The 13328-nt window shown below is 42.4% G+C and overlaps 1 protein-coding gene across 1 annotated transcript in view; it reads left to right on the top strand.

Moving 5' to 3' along the window:
- The window catches only part of TRIM71 (tripartite motif containing 71), a 54664-nt gene extending 43199 nt beyond the window's left edge, over positions 1-11465 (top strand). Inside the window, exons 3-4 of the mRNA XM_035549844.1 lie at positions 7045-7179; positions 10014-11465. Of these exons, the coding sequence (XP_035405737.1) occupies positions 7045-7179; positions 10014-11465 (1587 nt within the window). The remainder of the gene's footprint in view (positions 1-7044; positions 7180-10013) is intronic.
- The last annotated feature ends 1863 nt before the right edge of the window (positions 11466-13328 follow it).

Below are 13328 nucleotides of genomic sequence, written 5' to 3'. Positions count from 1 at the left end.
TCAACTGGCTGGAGAGTATCTGGTTAACCAAAGTTGAAGGCTTTTAGGAAGAAATGTTTATTTAAACTCTTCCTGTGGCTTTGGAGGAAAGATTGTTTTTCAGACTTGGGGGGGGTGGGGTGGGGGGAATTGCTGTGAGTTAGGATACATTTCAGGACTGACTGACCAGATCAAGCTTCAGTGAATCAAGATGCTGAAAAGAATGAACCCGACTCCTCAAAGGATTCAAATTTCTCCAAAACAAGCAGTAAGCCTGGCAACATGAGGCTTGCTTCCCCCCCCCCCCCCTTATTGATTCTGCAGCAAAGGAAAGCTGCTCGCCTGGTGCTGCCCTGGTCCTGGCTTGGAGCGTACATTTCTAAGCCCATCCCCAACACAAGAACTTGTGCATGTGTAACTGAGTGGTGAGCTGATCCAGCTGAGAGGATAACCTTTCGGCAGGATTACTCTTTTGGCTGAGTCAGCTCCCTAGGCTGGTTCACTACAGTGCTACAGGGACTGATGATGCCAGGAGTAGAGCAGAACCCCCCAGCCCTGTTGCTTGTAGGACCTCTTTCTGAGCAGGCATATCTCATCAGAAAGCTATCCTCCTTGCAGAGATAATTTTCTAGCATTTTCAGTGACTTGATTCATATAAGGGTCTTAAAGCTGAAGCTGACATCAGATTAATGGGGTGGGGGTGTCACACAGGACTGTTCCCTTTTGATACCCATCAGCTTGTCCTGCTGACTTGCTTTTACCTTATCAGAGTGCATGCTTAGCTGTCTTCTTTCAGAATTTTTTCCGAGGAGGGGGCCACAAACTGAGCGTAAATCTGTTATGATGATAGATAGATGGCTTCTTCAAAATGTCATGTTCTTAAAATACATCTATACATGTGTAATTGTATATATGTATGTGTGTGTAATTTAATGCACTTGAGTAACAGTAAAGCATTGAGTGCTTGCTCCCATTTAGGGTTAATTTCCAGGTGAACATGTTAAAATACAGTTTGATCTTTATATGTCAGCTGTCTTAAAAATAGCTATTTTTTTAATTGTAGCTGAGCCTATAGCTGTGTTTGCTGGGGTATTTGGCAATGCTTTAATTTAAATGTGGAAGCCTGCCATGGGACTGGTCATTAGCAGAGCGTGGAAGGAAGTGACTTGCCTTCCAGCATCAAATGCTTAATCTTTGGTAAGGAGGGCCAGCCATTAAGGCAGTGCCTCTTCTTGCAGGAATAAATTTGGGGGAGGTGGTATGAAATAGATCAAGTGGACCTTGAGCACCTTCCCTCCAGAGAAGGGGGGAGAGAGGTAACTAGGAAATTTTGGTCCTTCAGAGGAGGAAGCCGATCTGTTATCCTGAGCCTCTGCCCTTCAGTGGGAGCTTCCCTGTGGGTTCCCATATGGAATCTGTGCTGCTGCTGGGAGGCCGATAGCTGAGAAGGATGGCACTGCTGTGCTGCAAGGCATCCTTTTGGTGTTGTCACACTGAGTAAGCTCAAACACCCCAGTGCATGGCTTTGAAGTCAGGCTTGTTGGGTGGAGAATCTAAAAATGAAGCCTAGCATACAAAACAGAGAAGCACAATTGACTCTTTCCAGCAGCCCAGATGAAAGGAAATATAAAACAGAATACAATTTCACAAACGGTCAGTTAAGTCCTTAATGTAAATCTAGCCTTTATATCAAGAGGCTGAATTTCTTTAGGTACTCATTATTTTGCACCTTGTTTTAGTGAATTTCTTAGTTTAATATACAAGCAGATAGTTACCAGGGAAGACAGACTTTCACGTTTAAGTCCATGGTACTTTACATTGTAAGTCCATGCTACTGCTCTACCTTTAAAGTTTAGGCAAAAATCCTGTTACAACTGAAGTGGTTTAGTTTGTCTGCCGTGAGCTAACCTCAACAACATGAGGCTCTAGCCCTCCCTGTGTCAAAACTCTTTCAGATTCCTTAACTGCTTTAAGTGAGAATATCTTAGTTCGTTCACACTTCTTACAATGAACTTTAAAATTGGCCCAATGACTGATTTGCGCTATGGCCACACCAATATTACTTCAGAGCAACTGCAAAGCCTATTTATCTTAACGTTCTTACTGTAGCTATACTTTGTATAAGATCTCCAGTTAGTTTCTCTAGTAGGGGAACACTAGGAAGCTTATATCCAGTGGAGAAAGCTGGCTGTTATGGCCTAAGCAATTGGAAAAATCCTGTAAAACCAGCCATCTATCTGTTTTCACTTCCTTGCGGTAACAAAAAATATTTATGGGTGCAACACCCTTAGCATGTGGTAGAAGAGGGCTACCCTGAGATATGCAGAAAGACTTCCCTAGTTTTTTTTAAGTTGCTTTTAAAGTCTAGAGAGGGTTTGCCAGATATCTCAAAGCTTTTCTTCCCAACAAAAAAGACCCCCCCCCCCCCAATCCTTTAAGTAGGATAAACTTGCTCTTAAGTTCCTTAGTGTTTAAGGTTTAAGTCTTCCATATTGAGGTGGGAGGTGGGTATTTAAGGTTCTTTATCCACTATCTGTGAAAGGACCTTTTAAACACTCATGCAAGCTTAGCATTGATGGTTAGCAATTCAATTACCACAAACCTCCTCTACATGTTGCATGGTGTTGCCACAGTCGTGTTCTACACAGTGCAGTGTTGTACAGCAGTGTTCAAATAGATAACTTTCTGAACTGATCAGATGCAACATCATGGCTAAGCATCTGGATTAAGAGGCTCTTCTGTTTGAGACCTAGGTTGACCTCTTTGATTAATTGTGTACTGTGCAGACCTAATTGTGAGTGTACCCAGATAACTAGGGTAGCAGGCTGCAGAAACTCATACAGTGAGGGTTCTCATTGAGTGTTGCACACTTCTGGCCATAACTTTTAAAAAGTGGCACTAGTGAAAACTTAAGCAGTGATTTCTAGAAAAATACTTCTAAATGTGTTGTAGGAAAATTTAAGTTAAGCAAAGATGAAAAGCCTTCTGGAGTTTCATTAACATTAGGCTCTGGTTCCTGGTGGAACCAGTTCTTAATGTACAATAGAAGATAAGAAATCTGGAGAACTGCTGAAAACAGAAAATGGCAAAAAATGGCAAATCCTGCTCTGGGGCCCTCTACAGTCAGCCCAGATATTCAGAAACGCAACCAAGTTCTCATACTGCTTCGCTGCTTCTGACTCCTGCAGTCAGCTCCTCATGACTTTGTGCTGCAGAATCAGTTGTCACATCAGAACCGCTGTAGCAAGATCATTACTGGAAGTTTTTTGCGGGTTTTTAGATGTAGCTGAAGGGGAGCTCACAGAGGTGTCCTAAAGGGCACCAGGGGTTCAAAACAACTCTGTTTTTGCCCTTTTACTCAGGACAGGCTGGAGCATATAGAAACTAGCCAGGCACATCTGGGTGTCTAGTGTTTCTAGTCTTGCCCTGAAAAGGAATGCTTGAATTAGCGGTTTGTATGCAGGTCTGGCACCCTGGCTGCCAGTGACACTTCTGTGTCACTGACGTGTTTGTGCAGAGCCAGGACTAATAAGATGTAAAATGCTGTATGAATTGATAGGTATAGCTACCTTGAGGGTTCAACGGAGTTGTCTTTTTCAGCTTGTACAAAATGTCCGGAGACCAGGAGACTTGTGCACTTAATAATCCTCATTAAATGCTTTGTAATCTGAAAGTACAGGTAATACTGCATGCCATTGGCCTATTCCGCTGAATGTGTGTTCTGTGTTGCTTTTTGGGTAGGTTTATAGAGAAGAACAAGAAATTCTGAAATGGGTTGGTAACAGCATCCAGTGATGGATGTTTGCAGGGTTGAATTGCATTCCATCGTGAAAGCATGCTTGTCTGCCCCCTGGAACCTTGATTTGCAAAGCTTCCATTTGTTATGGCTCTTAAACACACTTCGTCATTACTTGAATTTTAATATGACAAATTGGAAGTACTAGTTTCAGTCTGAAGTTTGCAAGATACATTGCAAAGTCCTTTCTTTAATTTTATTTTAAGCAACAAAAGGCACTGGTGACATCTGTAACAGAATGGGAAATATCTTGGTCACGTTACCTTGGCCCCTGGGTACTCACGTGAGTGCAAGCTGCAATTAGGCAACTTACTGTATCTACCAACAGCAGGAGCCATGGTAATTGTAACTGAATTTGTGATGGATAACTGAACTGGTGGATGGTCTCCTAAACACAGTCCTTGTCTCCAGTTTCTGAAGCATGTGAACTTGTTAACCGTTGCATTCACAAGCACTGGAATAATTATGCTATGAAGCATGGCATACAGGGTGCTTTTTAAAAGGATTTCTTGTAAAAATATCATGTGCCTGACCAGAACAAGAAATGCTGCTTCTCAACATTGTTCCTAACAATCTGACCTCTCTGAGGACAAGTTCTGCATAAAAATGCCTGCTAAACAAAAGGAGAGATTTACTGTGGCAGAGTTGTGATGCCTTACAGTAACTAGAAAGTGCGAGGGATTTCCATGTAGTGAAGGCTCTCAAAAGTTATCCTTAAAGCTTCTAGTTCCTGCTTTAGGCCGGTAATTTGCCTGTTGCTCTTCTCCAACGTACCACTACCTGCTGCCCTGCTTGCTGGTTAGCCTTCCTAGGCTGTTACAGCCTGTTTGGGTAGAGTGTTATGGGATCGTGTGAATTTTCTAAAGCTTTGTTAGTGTTCTGGACAACGATAAAGTTGTAGCATCTTTGCCATCCTTAGCTGTTTTGAACTGTTTAGGCTCAGACTAATAACAAATCCACATGCCATGAGTTGTTGGTAGACAATTTCATGCTATAGAGTGCAGTTCTTACAGAAAGCATTGTGAGGATGCTTTGCCAAACTGTAACCGGTTCCTATGGATGAAAAATCAGCATCTCCTGTTGTGATGGAGTTCTTGAATGGTAGAGTGGTTTTGGTAAAGAATTGAGAATAGCTGAGATTTTTCATACCTTATAGCTAATTGCAGTGTGCACACAGATCAGTCCTAATGGGTACTGCTGTACAAAAAGCTCAATTTCAACCAAGACTTTCCTGCTTTCAAAAATACTTGCTAGAATTAGAATATGTATGGATAACGTCGTTTCCCTATCGCTTAACTTCTTAAGGATATATCCCCATCTCTTAGCAAGAGGAGGGTATTCTGCCATTGACAGGACTAAATCTGCTTTGGAAGAAATACGTTTCCTGACAGTAGAAACTGGTTCTGTATTTGAATGGCAAAGCAGAGATGATATGGAGGAACAGTAATTTCTCGCATGTGGACTTTTCCAGCTAGGACTGAGACTTACTGGCTTTTATGAAGTCCTAATCTGTGGGCAGTTGTGAAATGTCTGCTTTGCTAACTGTTGTAACAAGGTTTTTTCCCCCTTTCTGTGGACTTGAAATGTTGAATCAAATTTGTCCGCTAGCTTTGTGTGAAAGCAGGTCAGGTCTACATGGAGTGGGATATTTAGGCTGCTCCTTCTAATTTGGAGGGAAAAAAAAGAAGCAGGGGACAACCCAGGTGATTCTAACCCAGAGCTGCATGAAGGCAGAACAGCTGCGGCATGCTTCTCTTCCTGAGCCCTGTCCTGCAGAGGAGCTGTAGAGTAGTTTCAGTCTTCCTCTGCCAGTTTGCAAGAGACTCCTCATTAAAGATCAGAACTGTTGTCCTCTTGTGTTGTCCTCTTGTTTTCTTAGGCTTGTCTTCATCTTCTTTTCTCAAGGGGCTAATGACCTGAAGTTAGTCTTCATTTTCCTTTCAGTTCTGTATTCCTACATGACCTGGAAACATACACTTAATTCAATAACTCAAACTTGTTCTAGAGAAACTACCTGGAATGAGGAAACACTTTTATTTCTGTTTGACAGGTAATGCTCCTGTTGTTGGCATAAATTAGATGCTGTTAATTTGCCCATTCAGACTCTGAAAATACCAGTAACTCTGCTTTACATAAAGGATAACAAAAAGCCCTGTCTAACTTTATAGGCAAAGCTGGAACCAGGTAGTTCATGGATTATTGTATCAGCTTAATTCTGAAAGTGCATGTGTACTGATCAAACTGAAGATCTTTTCTGTAAGACCCTAGATGTGAAGCCCTTAAATTACATTTGTTCTCTTTATCAACTATCAAGACTGCATTTCAGAAGGTATCTTGAGCAACACTACACACAAAGTACAACTTGAATGCTCTGGCAGAAAAATTTCTTTGCCACCTATTCCGAAATAGCTTAGGGAAGTTCTGAAATGTACCAGTCTTTCAAACCAAAACGAGGAAGAGGAATCATAAAATCTATCAGAATTCTGCATTCAAAAACAAATATTCATGGATGTTTCCATGGCTTTCAGTATGCAATGTGGAAAATGAAGTTGAGTTTTCTCATCTGCCAACAAGTAAAATTCTTCCTTGTCAAGCCGTCACAGTGGTGTGTATTGTTGGTAGGGTGTTGGATTTTTTGTGTGTCAATTTTAACATCTTTGTCAGTTACATGGACAGTGGGATTGAGTGCTACCTCAGCAACTTTGACACCAACTATGCGGTGCAGTCAATGCACTGGAGGGAAGGGATGCCATCCAGAGGGACCTGGACAGGCTTGAGAGGTGGGCCTGTGCGAGCCTCATGAGGTTCAACAAGGCCAAGTGCAAGGTCCTGCACCTGGGTCGGGGCAATCTCAAGCACAAATACAGGCTGGGTGGAGAACAGATTTGGAGGTGTCGGTTGATGAGAAGCCCAACATGAGCCAGCAATGTGAACTTGCAGCCCAGAAAGCCAGCCGTATCCTGGGCTGCACCAAAAGAAGCATGGCCAGCAGGACAAGGGAGGGGATTCTCCCCCTCTGCTCTGTTCCTGTGGGACCCTACCTGGAGCACTGCATTCAGCTATGGGACCCCCAGCACAAGGAGGACACTGGAGCCTAATAGATTTATTAAAAGAAAAAAATCACATCTGTTTTCAGGCTTTGAAGTGCAAAATGGGTGAAGGCCTGGTAAAACCTTAGAAGTGTCACTTTGTGCCTTCTCCTGAAAGTGTAGTTAAATGTCAGTTCTTACAGGTTTGGTTGTTCCCTGAATGTGTCTTTTTCTTTCCAGTTGAGTATTGAACAGGCCCAGGCGGTGGCAGAGCAAGTTGAGATGAAAGCTAAGGTGGTACAGTCTGAAGTTAAAGCAGTGACAACTAGACACAAGAAGGCCTTGGAAGAGCGGGAGTGTGAGCTGCTCTGGAAGGTATGTACTTAAACATTTGTGCATCGTACACTTGAAATTGGAAACGTGTTCTTTAACAGTACAGGGCTAGATTCAAATATCTTTCCTTGGAACACTGAATTGAAATACCACTTCAATTGAAATACTGTTTTCTAGAAAGCAGGATGCTGGATTCTGGCACTGGTTGATTTTGTTTTGGAGGTATCTCTTAATCTTAAACTTGTTTTTTGGTAGGAACTACTATATCCTGAGGCAAGCTCAGCATCACAAGTAAGGTGGGCACCCCCCCTGCTGGCTCAGCAGCAATACATCACATCTCCAGTGCTGAACAACAAATAGAATGTCCTTCACACTTCGTTTAATGATAATGTCCCTTTAAAACATTTTAGAGGTTTCTGTATAACTAAGTATGTAGTATATGGGTGTTCTTATAGAAGGATCCACTTCTTGTACACAAAGGAAAGGAGTAAAGCTGTATATGCTGTGTCCTTAGAAACAAATTAGTATAAATTTGGCAAGACTGGCTTTCTCAACACACCCAAGAACTTGCTTTATTGTATAAAAAGTGTAGTTGCCCCTCTGATTAGTGAAACTAGGCAATATGGCAGTTGGATTTTTACTAGCAGAATAAAAATATTTCGCAGCAACAGTATCTGCACTCAAGTACTTTGAGTAATCTCAGACTCCTGCATTCACTTCAGCTGTGATGAATGTGCAGGGTGGGAGGGTGGGGGAACACAACAATGGGAGAAGTACCCAGAAAGGTAACTTAGTGGTCATGCTTTTTTAGTGTTTAGCAGTGGTCCTTTGGGTCCCAATGCAGTACTGAGCAAAAACCAAACCCGCTCTTCCTGCTGTTGGCTTAGTTCTTTTAGACCAGCCAGTCAAACGGACTTCTCTGTGACTGCAAGATTGCTAAAATTGGTACAGGGGAAGGAGCAAATAACGTGTGGCAAAGAGGTGGGAAAGCTTACAAGTAAATTTCAAGTGCTAGTGTAAACCAGCAGGTGCACTGGATGAAGTATAGTAAAAAAAAAAAAAAAAAGTCCTGTGTGGCCACTGCCTGTATTAGCATGTGCAGGCCAGGATGGCCTGTACACATGGTTGAGGCACTGGATGTCAAGAGGCAGTGACATTCTGCTAAATTATTTCTGCCCTGCCTCTTCTCCTGCAACAGACTGGAACAGTAATTTTCTGGTTTAATCTGTTGCCTGCAAAATGACCACTCTAATGGTAAGGGTTATTTCTTGGCTGTACTGTAGGTACAGGGAGATTAATCTCCTAAAGGAGAGGTTTGTGTTTTTGTAGTTCTCTTGGTTTTAGACATTCTTATAAAAACAAACTTGATAGTTACTGTCCAAAGGCTGCTTTCTTGAGATACTTGGATTGAGGCAGATAAGTTCACTTTCCACTCTTGGCCTTCCCCAAGAAACTTGGCAGCCTTTTCTTTTGAGGTATTACTAGTACAGAAGTAAGAGATGCTCCTAAGCTGTTTGTATCCCAGCATATGTGCATTAAAAAAAAAGCCTGCACTGAGAACAAGTTCCCTTCGAGTTATAAAACAGTGTTTTCTTTTTATGAAGGAAAAATGGGTCTTGATAGCATACTGGTGTGAGAAATGATTCTAGCAAAACAGAAAAAGCAGAATGCATATTTAGGCCTGATGTGAAGAGTGCTAGTGAATAATTCTGGGTACCAAAGCTGAGGCCAAAGTACTTACGATTGGTAATCTTTTGGAAACTGGTGATTTTAATGAGATATTGGAGGAAGCATATTTGATACTTTTTTGGAAGCAGTTGCGTAAAAACATTTATCCCTTAATTTTAAATGAAATGGCGTGTTTGTACATCTGTTAACTGCTCATTTTGTGAAGTCTGAAGACTCAATTATACACTGACTTGTCCCTCACCAAAATACACTGGTATTGTTCCGCAGCCACACAAGTATCAGGCATAAAGAAATACATATTTGCAACAATAAAGCAATTACTTATTTCATTAATTTTACAAGGCAGGTGTATTAGCCAGATGTCAAAAGTGATTTTGACAAGTAAAGACAAACATGAGCATGTTTTTAAAAACAAACAAAACTATTGTTGGTTGAGCTTCCAGCCCAATTAGGGGCTGGCAGCAACTGTCTGTCCTTTGAAGTGACGTTGTGGCAACCTGTTGTAAAGTAGTAGCTCAGCATGACTGCCAGTATTTGGAAGAAAATATTAAAATAATTGGATCCTAAAAATTCCTGGAGATAGGTGTCTGATATTATCCAGTCCCATGGAAACAGTTTGGGCAGGCATGGGAATGAGGAGAGCCCATATCCATTAGCTGATGCCAACTCAGCATCAGCCTTGTGTGATAGCAGCCCACCCTCTGAAATTCTTCTCCCTTCTCCTCTTGGAGATGCCTTGGACTCTGCTCTTTATTGAGAGCTGCAGTAACTTCAGTCTTTAGAATCTAAATAAGATGTGCCTTCTGATGGTCGATCAAGTACCTTGCAGGTAGGGGGTAGAATAGCTTTTAAGGAAGCAAGTTGTCGTTAGCTACTAAAGAATCAAATCTTTCAAATAGAACAAATAGAATACTGATGCAGCAGTTCCATAGAGCAAGAATGTATGATTTTAACTGGAGGACTGGAGAAAACAATCATCTGAATTTGGATAAATAATTGCTTTCCCTCACTTCTGTTCTTCTACGCCATAGTTTCTAAAGGCTTGTTCTACAGTTTATCACATCCTGTGTCAGCATCCTGCAATAACTACATAACTGTTTATGTAGAAGTAACATTAGGAAGTGTTTGGGTGTCATGGGTTGTCTTTCCCTGATAAGTGTGCTTTTCTTCCCCCTTCCTCCCCTAAGGTGGAAAAGATTCGTCAAGTCAAGGCTAAGTCACTCTACCTGCAAGTTGAAAAGTTACGTCAGAACCTAAATAAGCTGGACAACACAATTAGTGCTGTTCAGCAGGTCCTGGAGGAAGGTCGTACCATGGATATTCTTCTGGCCCGGGACCGTATGCTGGCTCAGGTGCAGGAGCTGAAGAATGTGAGGGGCCTTCTCCAGCCACAGGAGGATGACAGGATCATGTTCACGCCCCCTGACCAGGCCTTGTATATGGCCATTAAATCAATGGGCTTTGTTAGCAGTGGGGCTTTTGCTCCTCTGACCAAAGCCACTGGGGAAGGCCTCAAGCGTGCACTGCAGGGCAAAGTAGCCTCTTTCACAGTGATAGGCTATGACCACGATGGTGAGCCTCGCCTTTCAGGAGGTGACATGATCTCTGCAGTGGTGATGGGTCCAGATGGAAACCTTTTTGGGGCAGATGTCAGTGATCAACAGAATGGGACCTACCTGGTCAGCTACCGTCCACAGCTAGAGGGAGAGCATCTGGTATCCGTGATGATGTGCAACCAACACATTGAGAACAGTCCCTTCAAAGTCATGGTGAAATCTGGGCGCAGCTACATAGGTATTGGGCTACCTGGGCTCTCGTTTGGCAGTGAGGGAGATAGCGATGGCAAACTCTGCCGCCCCTGGGGGGTTAGTGTAGACAAAGAAGGCTACATCATTGTGGCTGACCGCAGCAATAACCGCATCCAGGTGTTCAAACCGTGCGGGACTTTTCACCACAAGTTTGGCACGCTGGGCTCCCGGCCTGGCCAGTTCGATCGGCCTGCTGGTGTGGCCTGTGACATCTCACGTAGGATCGTCGTGGCTGACAAGGACAATCATCGCATCCAGATCTTCACATTCGAAGGGCAGTTCATTCTGAAGTTTGGGGAGAAAGGAACAAAGAATGGGCAATTCAATTACCCATGGGATGTGGCTGTCAATGCAGAGGGCAAGATCCTGGTCTCTGACACAAGGAACCATCGCGTTCAGCTGTTTGGGCCTGATGGTGCATTTCTTAACAAGTATGGCTTTGAAGGGGCACTCTGGAAGCACTTTGATTCCCCCAGAGGTGTGACTTTCAATCACGAGGGCCACTTGGTCGTGACAGACTTCAACAACCATCGCCTCCTGGTCATCCATGCAGATTGCCAGTCAGCACGCTTTCTGGGCTCAGAGGGCAGCGGGAACGGCCAGTTCCTGCGCCCGCAGGGAGTGGCGGTGGATCAAGAGGGGCGCATCATTGTGGCCGATTCCAGGAACCACCGGGTGCAGATATTTGAGTCAAATGGTAGCTTTTTATGCAAGTTTGGCACTCAGGGAAGCGGCTTTGGTCAGATGGACCGTCCTTCAGGTATAGCCGTCACCCCTGATGGCATGATTGTTGTGGTCGACTTTGGAAACAATCGAATTCTCGTCTTCTAATCTGTGTTTGAATTAGGAAGAAACTGTCTCAGGGAAATTCTTCTAAGAGAAAATGAAAAAATACAACGTTAATTCAAACCTACCTCATCTTTAATTTTTTTACAGATGAATGTACTTATCTTTTCTGCAGGGAGTGAGCCTGTAAAGTTAAATTCTATCTACCTCATTGTCCTCCCTTCCATCCCCAGTTTCTCTCCTCTTCCCTGTCCCAACACACTCACAGTTCAGAAAACTTTTACCTCTCCCCCCATGGGGTTTCATGCACAAACATGTTGCTGTGCACATTAGGTGGTTTGTGTGGTATATTCTGTAGGCTAAGCCAAAAAGGCCCTATAAGTTTTTTAATGGAGAAAATGGTAGTAGGTATTTGTAGAGAATTTGTGTTCTTGACCATACTGCAGTTCTGTGGGTGGGGACACGGGAAGGGGATTTTTTTTTTTTTGAATTGCTGCTGCAGCAGAGAACTTTTTCCTGTTCTCCTTTTTATACCTCAGTGTGTTTGATTTACTGGTGAGCACAGTGTCTTGTTCCCAGGAGACTTTGAACTTTTTGTGAAAGTGAGTGGGATTCACTTGCCAGGAAGAGCAAGTTTGCATCTTTTTGGCATTTCTGTGTACTTTTCTGAAACACAGTAATCCAACAGCACAAAGAGAAGCTGATGAAAATGCACAAAAATTCTTGAGTTGAAACCAAATTGTTCATTTTAGTGGCTTAGTTCAGTTGTCAAAAAGTTTAGACAAAGCAAGGCTTCCTTTAGTGTATCCTGTCCTTGAGTATTTCTTTTTATTCTTTTCATCTGAAAGTTAAGTTAGCTTTAAATTTTTTTCTTTTATCAGTATGTATGCCTGATCTGGATAAGAAGTTATGAGGAGCATTGAAACAGGGAAAAATCAAGCCCTTGATTTAATTTTTTTGTGAAACGACTAGCTTTTTTCTTTTTTTTTTTTGGTCCTCCCCGTAGAGAGACTTTAAGGGGGAAAAAGTTCAATGGATTTGTTAGGAGTGGTACCTATTTCCAAAAGTAAGAAATAAGCACAGCTTTGGAGATTCAGGGTGATTTTTGGAAAAATCAAGTCTCTTGTGTTTAGAGGATTGCAATAACTATCAGTGATGAAACTTTTTTTCATCCTCTGGCTTTCCCAGGGAGCTGGACTGGAAAAGTCCAGAAGCTCTACTTCAGTATTTCAGGTGGGGTGAACCTGTAGCTCCATGTAGCTCTTGCTACAGATCCAAATGAAAAGTTACCTGTTCCAGCCTAAGGCAAACTATATCAAGATGAAACTTTTCTTTTTTTCCAGGGCAGTACCAAAGAATTCTGTGTAAAAAAAAAAAATAAATAAATAAACTAATGATCCTTAAAAGCTTGGAGGCAGGGGGAAATTAGCCCTTTCATGGATATTAAAAAAAAATGCTTTTTTGAGAAGCAGAAACTTTCTGGGACAATAGATATCTTTCTAATAAATGAGGGACTTTGAGGCCCTGGAAGCTTTAGTTTTATTCAAATTTTTCAATTCACATATAGCTGTTAGTGCAGGTATGGTCTCTGGAGTTGTTGCTTTATCCTCTGGATAAGGCACTTAGTGGCAATGGTTAAAGTTAGGGAGCACAGGGCTTTTCTGTCACTCAGTGATGGAAGGATTCATGTATCAGTAGTCTTTGCCTTGGAAATGCTATGGGATTTATATTACTGTTTGCAAGAGAAGATCTCTGAAACATAAGCATGGTCAATGTCTGAAGGGCCTTTACCATCCTCTGAGGAAAGGGTTCATCCCTTTGCCAACTATCATGCACAAAAGTAACCTGAGATTGAAAGGCTCTTCATAAATTTGTGAGAAATCACAAGGTGCACTTTCCTTCTTGCTG

Source organism: Cygnus atratus, chromosome 2 (genome assembly GCF_013377495.2).
Source record: "Cygnus atratus isolate AKBS03 ecotype Queensland, Australia chromosome 2, CAtr_DNAZoo_HiC_assembly, whole genome shotgun sequence".
Taxonomy (NCBI): Eukaryota; Metazoa; Chordata; class Aves; order Anseriformes; family Anatidae; genus Cygnus; species Cygnus atratus.
The sequence above is the reverse complement of the archived record's forward strand: the minus strand, read 5'-3'. Positions and strand labels throughout refer to the sequence as shown.